General features: G+C 38.1%; 1 protein-coding gene across 1 annotated transcript; it reads right to left on the reverse strand.

Moving 5' to 3' along the window:
• On the reverse strand, window positions 7627-8253 carry LOC107607743. Its single transcript, XM_016309655.1, has one exon. It carries the CDS (start codon window positions 8251-8253, stop codon window positions 7627-7629), a length of 627 nt encoding a protein of 208 aa, XP_016165141.1.

Consider the following 9467-nt stretch of genomic DNA (forward strand, 5'->3'; position numbering starts at 1 on the left):
GAGGCTTTAGGTTTAGTTTTCTCTAAGTTTTCTCTCAATTCTCTTAGGGTTTTCATTAGGGTTTATATTCCAAGTGCTATTTCTATTTTTGATCTTGGATTTTTGCTTGCCTCCATTGTAAGTATTTTTTAATTGCTCTCTGTTATTGCTATAATTTTGATACTCTTTCTTGTAGTTAAAGACATATTGTTAATATATATACTTTTTGCCATTTTGATTTCTTGTTGATGAATTTGATGATTGATGATTATTATATGCTTAGTTGAGTTACTATTGTTGTCCATAGTTTCAAGCATTTTCTCAATTTTGTCATGTTTTATGTTTATGTCCACCAAGTGTTTGTGGAAATGCCAATTTTGATTATGAGGTAAATTTCCACCTCTTGGCTTGGGAAAAATGAGCATATGGGGTACTAGAGTTGTAGTGTCCAACATTTAGTGATAATTCTTGGATTGTTAATTGTTGTTGTTTCCACTAACACTAGCTTTTTCCTAAGGTAATTAGTAAGTGAGCTAGGATTTGTGGATTAAGAACAATTATGCTCACTTGACCTATCCTTCGATGTTAAAGGTTAACTAAGTGAGATTAATCCATCATAATTGTCATAGTTGTGGTTACAACAAGGAAAGGATCCCCTAGCTCATCCCAAGCCAAGATGTCATTTATGCTTTGAATCATATACACACACATCAATCACTTTTACATCTTACTTGTTCATATTACATAGCTAGTTCTTTAATTCCTTTATTAGTTTATTAATTGTAATTTTGAGTGTTCTTTTGTTCCTTTAATTGTTCATTTATATTGAAAACCCCTTGATTATCACAACCGAAATTGTGTACTATTGGTCACTAGCTCCTTGGGAAGACGACCCGGGATTCTACTCCCAGTTTAAGTTAGTTTTAAATTGTGACATCTCTAATCTAAACTTTGGTTGTGAGTCGCCTTGTCGGTTGGGACTATACATGCAACGTGAAATCTCATCTCTCCTCCTTTGTGAGAGAGAGAATTTCCTAACCGACGATCTGGCTTCCACCAAAGTTTTTGGCGCCATTGCCGGAGAATTGCAAATGTGTGCCTTATTATTGGTTATTGTGAATATGTTTGCCTTTTGCTTCTTTGTTAGTTGTTGCGAGTTTTAGGAGTTTGTTTTCATTATTTTTTATTAGCTTTTGATTTTATTTTGTCTTTTCTCCATGAATTCTCACCCCTTTGGCTATGAGTGTGGTTACAACTATATTGTAGGAAATGAAAACTACAATGAAGGCTTTCATCAAGGATGGGATAATCAAAGGTGGGAGGAGCCTCAAGCACATGATCAACCATCTTGGCAATAACCTCCTCCAACGTACTATGAGCAAGAGCCATTCCAAGATGCATACCAATCCGATGGCTATGGTGGACCTCCTTGTGATTACCAACAACTACCACCATATGCCTATGAACCCCCTCCTCAATATAGCCCTCAACCACCATACTCACAAGCCCTCTATCACTAAACACCTCCATATGATCCTAACCCATATCGACTATACCAACTACCTTATGAGCCATATGAACCATACATAAAACCACCCCAATTCCAATAAAATTACTCCCAAGAACTACCACCTCAATATATACCATCTCCATATCCTTATCAAGATGAACCACCTTCTTATTATGAGCCCTTGCTCCCAACCAATGAACCCTCCTATCCACCCCAAGCCCCAATAGATGACTCTCTCACTTCATTACTTCATGAGCAATGTGAAGCTCAAAGAAGGACACTAGAATTCACGGCTACCTTGACCGAGTTAGTAAATATTCTAGCCTCGTAATGCTTGGACACTCACAGTACTCCCATTACCGCATGTGGAGAACCTAATGAGGAGCGTAGCATGAAGGGGAGATTAGAAACTCCGGTGAAAAATGAGGAATGTGACTTTGTATTGGAACAATTGGAGGAAGTCATAATTGTTGAAGAGGAAGAAGTGGTTGAAGATTTAGGAGATGCTGAACCTCCATGGAAATCTAGAGTTGTAGAGTACCCCTCCAAGAAGCTTGAAATTGATGTTGAGGGGGATAGTGCACAACCTCCAAGGCATGTTTCCTATGAAGAATTGGACGGAATAGATCAAAAGGCAAGTTCCCTTGATGAATCAAGTCCTCCTAGTGATGAATTTGCACCCGCAAGTGAACTCCTTGAGTTTGAAGAACCTTCTCCCGATGAACTTGAAAGCAACGTTGAGGTAGATTTATCTCAACCTCTGGTTTATAAATTGAGTCACGGAGAAGGGTTGGGGGAACTTTGTGAGAAAATGATTGAAATCGAAGCATTGTGTCAAGAGGTGGAAGTCCTTCGAAAAGGATAGGCGGGAATGAAATTTTTTTTGTCAATATCATTGGAGACTTTTATACCTAGGTCACCATCTACTCCTTCATTTTAGTGGGTAAAACTTATCTCTCTTAGCTTTATTGTCCCACTTGAATATGGTATGCTTGAAACGGATGACCAACTTAGGAGGCTTTGTGGAATGAAGCATAAGAGAAGGATGTTTAGTGGTTGGAGTTGCAAATCAAGGCTCATCAAAGTTAAGACTTCAAGAATTAGATGCAAGGGTTGGTATAGCTCCCCATTGATTGGGTCTATGAGGATGTCTTGGTGTTCATATGAGAATTCTATGTGTTTGACACACGGAGGGAATTATAATGATCAACTTGAAGACGGGTGTAGAAACAAAGTTTGGGATCCTGGCATATGTGATGAGGATCAATTTCGGAAGCTTAGAGCTTGGGGAGAACTTCTCCAAGGTTTGGTGCACTTGAATGGAAACTCTAACTATCATTTGAAGCCCAAACATTGGTGGAAGTTTGAGAAAGCACAAGCCTCCTTGATTAGAGCTCTCCATAAGTCCAGATTAAGGACAATAAATAAAAGTGCTAGGTGGGAGATACCCTACCATGGTATGATCTTCCTTATCTACAGTTTTCTTTTACTTACTTTCATAATCTTTAATTGATTTTCTTGCATTCGCTTCGATTGTTTTGTGTTATAATTGCTTTTGTTGATTTTGCTTTAATAAGGAAAAAAAAGGGGCAGCTCACGCGTACGCGTGCCTAACGCGCACACGTCGTATGCTAGTGTTGTAATGCTACTGCTTCCTCGTACAAAAAATAAAGAACTGTGCTAGAACCGCGCGGGTGGGGTGCTAGGCGCACAACCCAACCCACGCGTGCGCATCGTTGACGCGTACGCATCCCTTTATTATTTGGCCACCAAGCGTGAGTGTGACCGACGCGCGCGCATCGTCTTTTAATGCTACTTCTGGTACTAAAAACAGAGAGTTGTGATGGAACTATGCAGGTTTCGTGTGTCCAGCACGAATAGTTATCACGCGTACACGTGACCGACACATACGCGTCAGCTTCTGCTTTTTTACTTCCCACGCGTATGCGTCGCATCCCTGTCTCTTCTTTCTTGATTTCTTTCCTACTTCTTCTTCTTTCTTTCTTCCTTTCTTCTTCTTCCCTCCTCCCATTTCTTTTCTTCCCTTTCTATCTCCCCCTTCTCCCTCTTTTCAAAGTTTCACTTCTCTTTTTTCTCATCTTTAATTCTCTTTTACTTATTGCATTTGCATACTCTCATACATTGCATTTTAACTTTGCTTTTGTAACTTGTTCTTATTTTCCTTCTTAAGTTTACTATTGGTGTTGAATTTTCCTACACAAATGTTGATGATTCTTGAATAATTTTGGTGCTTCTTGGCTTGTTTGATATTTAGTTAACATGCCCTTTACTTATATTATTTTCTCACTTACATGTTGTAGCTACCATGTAGTGGAGAACCCCATTCTTATTTGGCATTAGCCCCCACCTATATTCTATTTGCTTTATTTTTGGGCTTAATCTTCCGTCTTTTCTCCCCTTTCAGGCTGACCACCAAGAAGGGAAAGGAAAAGCTTTTAAATGGGGCGACAAACAAGTTTATCTGCACAATCTTTTGAATGAGCTCATCAGTTGTAGCAACCCACCCTAATCCACCATGCTCATCTTTGCATGCACTGAGAACGGTGCAATCTTTAAGTGTGGGGAGGTCAAGGACCGACTTCTGTGGGTAACCACTTCTTTTTTCTCAACACCAATTCTTAATCTTCTTTGTTAGTTAGTTGTTGCATTACATGATAGATTGTATTATAGTTAGAGTTTGTGCATATTTTACCATTACTCAGTTAAAGTGATGATTTCCTTTCCAAGAAACTATTTTAGGGCATTTCACTAATTTGAATTAAAAATTTTTTTGTTGAGCTTGCTTGAAGAAATTTTTTTTGGAACATGGTTTTAGAGCTCAAACACACAAGCTTAGTGAGATTTTTAGCCTATTGATTGGTTGCATCTTATCAACCAATATTTTGTTTTGGTGTGTGTTGTTCTCTCTAAAATTGTGATATTTGTCTTGCTTGATTCTATATTTCTATGGTTTGATGTATGAATGCATTTATGTGATTGAGGCCTTTGTTTCACTAAGCTCACATACCCAAATGGCTTTAACCTTTCATCATCCTTTGCAAACCAATGTTGAGCCTATTTTACTCCATTTGTTCTCTATTTTAGCACATCACTAACACTAAGTGGAAAACAATAATTGTTCTTAATTTGAATTCTTGGTTAGCTTAGATTGGTGAGAGTGTGCACAATTTAAGTGTGGAGAAATTGGGTATGGGAACATTTGGTTTGGGAATTGGGTATTGTATATTTCTGGTGAATTTGTGAAAAAGATAGTTGATGACATATTCTTGCATTCAATACCTTAATCATATGCATTGATTTCTCGTATATGTATATTAACCACCACATATATAAAAAGAATAAGAAAAATAAAAAAAAAAGAGAAAGAAAAAAAAAGAAAAGAAAAATAAAAAAAGAGAAAAAGAAAACAATAAAAGGGGACAAAATACCCCAAAGTAAATGGTGGTAGCAATGCATATGTATTGTACTCAAATTTAGGATGCATGAATATGTGGAAAACATAGTTAATGGGTAGTTAGATTTTGCATTTTGGTTACATGGATTGTCTTAGGTTAGGTGGGAAGTTTAGGTTAATCAAGGATTCAGATTTTAGTCTTCTTAACCAAATACATTCCTACCTTGACTCTAACCCCATTACAACCCTTGAAAAGACCTCTTGATATGGGTATTCATGCATTAAATTTTTGTTGAATGGTAGAAGAAGAGCAAGCCTTAGAAAGCAAGATTAGTAGAGGACCGAGAGAATCGTCCTTCAAACACTAGAGTGATTAGAGTGTATACACTTCCGGTGAGGGTTCGATGCTCGATTCCTTGATCCTGGCTTTCACGAGCTTTCTTCTTGCAAGTCTACTTGTACTTCATTTTGAGATTTGAATTAGTGGGATCCAGTTCATATTTACTCTTGAAAGATTTGTTTACTTTTAATCAAGTAGGTAGAAGCATTTAGCATGTAGTTGTATTCATATAGATATTTTGCATTGCATAAGTCCTACCATTTTCCCTTCACTCTTTTAGTTCCCATGAGCTTAGCATGAGGACATGCTAACGTTTAAGTGTTGGGAGATTTGATGCACCACTATTTCATGACTTATTTTGGATCAAATCGAGTGGATTTTATCAACTTTACTCACACTTATCCATATAATTTGCATACTTTTAAGTTTCCTTTCTAATTTTGTGCTAGGATTTAAAACATGATCCCTAGGCCTTCAAATTGCTAATTTTTAATCCTCTTTTATTACCATTCGATGCTGTGATATGTGTGTTAAGTGATTTCAGGGTTTATAGGGCAGGAATGGCTTAGAAGATGGAAGGGGAGCATGCAAAAGTGAAAGGAACACAAAGAATTGAAGATTTGAGAAGCTAGTCCCGACGCGTACGCATGGCTAAAGCATGCGCGTGACCAAGTACGTCGTCTACTGACGCGAGCATGTGACTGACGCGTACATGTGACCTTGCACATAGTTCAATGACGCGTACGCGTGACTGACGTGTACGCGTGACGAGCGGCACGTGCTGCACTAAAGTGAATACGCTGGGGGAGATTTCTAGGCTGCTTTTGGCCGAGTTTCAAGCCCAAAAATGAAGATAAGAGGCTGGGGATGGAGCAATGAACACAAGTAGTCATAGTTTAGTTTTACCATGCTTTAGGTTAGGTTTTCTAGAGAGAGAAGCTCTCCCTTCACTCTAGAAATTAGGGTAGATTAGTTTAATTTCTCTTTAATTCTCTCTTTAATTCTTATTTCGGTGTAGTTTCATTTATGTTTTCATGCTTTATTGTCTTGGGTCTCTTTGTTTACATTGTCAATTTCCCTTTTATGTCATTTTTATGTTTATGAACTCTTATTACGTTTGATTTCTATTAATGCAATTTATGTTTTCTATGTTTATTGTTGCTTTCTTTAATTGTTAGTAATTGATTCTTGCATTTGGTAGTTTAGATTTAATATTTCTAGTTAATTTTCTATGTTTTTATTTTGTGCCTTCCAAGTGTTTGGTGAAATGCTTGGTTGGATTTTAAAATAGATTTTTGTGTTCTTGGCTTGGATTGAGTAGTTTAGAGACTCTTGAATTATTAAAGTCTCTTATTGATTGGTGATTAAAAGTTGTAGTTGGCTTGAGCTTCACTAAATCTAGTCTTTGATTAGGATTTGTGAACTTAAGTTGATTTTTCTCACTTGACCTTCCTTCAATTATTAGAGGTTAACTAAGTGAAAGCAAAAGGCAATTACAATCACAATTGACGATGATAATGAGGATAGGAATTACAATTCTCAACCCTTGCTAGGACTTTTCTTAGTTGTTTGTTCATTTTCTCATTATTTACATTCCTTGTTCATCATTCAAAAACCCCAAAAATATTACCTCAGAATCAATAATAAGTACACTTCCCTACAATTCCTTTGAGAGATGACCCGAGGTTTAAATATTTCGGTTATTTTTATTGGTTTGCATTGTGACAAACAACTTAAACGTTGACTGAGGATTATTTGTCAGTTTAGAACTATACTTGCAATGCGATTTTATTGAGAAATTCTTTATCGACATTTATCCTCCGTTAATGAGCTCCACGTGTTCTAGAGACAGGATACTGTTCATAGTGTGTGGAGTGACTGGACTTTCAGTGAAGACCACTCTCATTCCTGGTGAGAGGTCCTCAGTGAGGATCTTCCTTCCCCTCCAGCCTTTAGGCACTTTCTTCTTACTGCCATCCTTCTCAGAGCTTGATGATGGTTGCCCCACACCAAACTTAGAGTTGGTGTCTGGGGGCTCTGTTAGGCTCTGTACTGAGAGAAGTGATGGAAGCATCAATTGCTTGTGAATTGAGCCTTCTCCAACTGATGTAGAGTGATATTTATGAACCTTGAACACAAGATAGTCCTCATTCAGTTGCTGGACTAGTTCTCCTCTTTCTACATCAATCATGGCTCTTCCAGTGGCATGGAATGACTTTCCAAGGATGATGGACTCATCCCTGTACTCCCCAATGTCAAGAAGAACAAAATCAACTGGGAGGTAAAGGTTTTCAACCTTCACTAGGACATCCTTCACCATGCCATATGCCTTTTTCAGTGACCTGTCTGCCATCTCCAATGAAATGTTGGTAGCTTGTACCTCTAGAATTCTAGTCTTCTCATCACAGAGAGAGGCATGAGGTTGATGCTTGACCCAATGTCACACAAGGCCTTCTCAAAGGTGATTGTACCTATGGTACAGGGAATTAGGAAGCTTCCAGGGTCTGGCCTCTTTTGAGGCAGCTTCCTCTGAACCAGGGCACTGCACTCTTGGGTAAGTACTGGGGGTTCTTCTTTCAATGCCTCTGTTCCACAGAGTTTTGCATTGATCTTCATGAGAATTCCTAAGTACCGAGTAACTTGCTCTTCCCTAGTTTTCTCTTCCTCATCAGAGGAGAAGTATTCTTCAGACTCCATAATCTGTAACATGGAATTCAAGGGGACCTCTATGGTCTCCTCATGAGCTCTAATTTCCTTTAGTTCTTCAACAGGAGGGACCTTAGTGGGCGTTGAACGCCCATCCTCTCCCATTGTGGCGTTCAACGCCACATCTTGCTCCTCTTTAGGCGTTGAATGCCCAGCCACTCCCTTGCTAGCATTCAATGCCAGAACTTGCTCCTCTTTGGGCGTTGAATGCCCAGCTACTCTCTTGCTGGTGTTCAATGCTAGAAGCTCCTCTCTAGATTCGGCTTCAACTCTTACACTGAGAGCGTTGTGTAACAACCCCATTTTTCGAGTATGCGAGATCTTTTCTGAAGGCACGGATTTCTCCGGAAGATCAGTAAAGGGAACACCTCTGTTGTATCATCAAGCATCTCAATCCTCGTTGTCATTATGTCATCCTTAATCAAGAACCTCTTCTGAGGCAAGCTCGATAACACAAACATGAAGAACCTAGTTTTTGAACCATATCAGTTAGGAGTTTTGATGTCATGAAAACTGTCTCTCAACAATTTGCTACCGGCAAGTGCACCAGATTGTCGTCAAGTAAAAACTCACTATAGAGTGAGGTCGAATCCCACAAGGATTGGTTGGTTGATCAATGTTAATTGGAAAATTGTTCTAGTTGAACGAAATCAGAATTGAATTGGTGTTGCAGAATGTAAATTGGTGGAAAACTTAAATTGTAAGAAATTAAAAGAACAGAAATTAAAGTGCCGAATCTAAAAAACAGAAACTTAAATTGCAAGAAATTAAAGGGCAGAAGCTTAAATTACAGGAAATTAAATGGGAATGAGGATTAAGCATGAAATTAAAGAGCAGAATATAATGAGAATGGGTAATATCAGAATAGGGGATTCATTGGGTTTCAGGAGATATTGAACTCTCTGAATCAACTCATTTTCATCTCTTCCTCAATCAATGCATTCATTGACTTTGCTGGCAATCTTAGATGATTAGATCCCAATATCTTGGCTCACCAATCTCTGTAAGCATGAACAATTGCCCAATGTCTTGATTTAATTGCTCATGGGAAGAGTTGAAGTCCGGTCACTGATTAGACCACACAAATTCATAGATCAAAGTATTGGTAGGATTAAATGTCACAATATCCATCCAACCCCCAATCTAATCCAATGTGAGAAAGCAATTCTAGCATGAATTCCTCGTCCCTCTCTCAAGGATCAGAGAAATTCCAATTATGGATAGCTTCTCTGTCAAGACAACTATCCAATTGAATTGAGATCAAAAGCTTTCTAACAAAAATCAAGAGAAAAGAAAGAAGAAGAAGATGAAACGATTATTGATCCATTGAATTACAATAGAGCTCCCTAACCCAATGAAAGAGGTTTAGTTGTTCATAGCTCTCAAAATGGAAAATAGAATTAGAAGATGCATTGCAGAAAAATAAAGTGCAGAACTAAAATTGGCAGAGTTTCTGTATCCGTCTCTGTGTGTGTCTTAACTAACTTGAATTCTAAGCTATTTATACACTTTCTTCC

This window comes from Arachis ipaensis, chromosome B01 (genome assembly GCF_000816755.2).
Source record: "Arachis ipaensis cultivar K30076 chromosome B01, Araip1.1, whole genome shotgun sequence".
In the NCBI taxonomy this organism is placed as follows: Eukaryota; Viridiplantae; Streptophyta; class Magnoliopsida; order Fabales; family Fabaceae; genus Arachis; species Arachis ipaensis.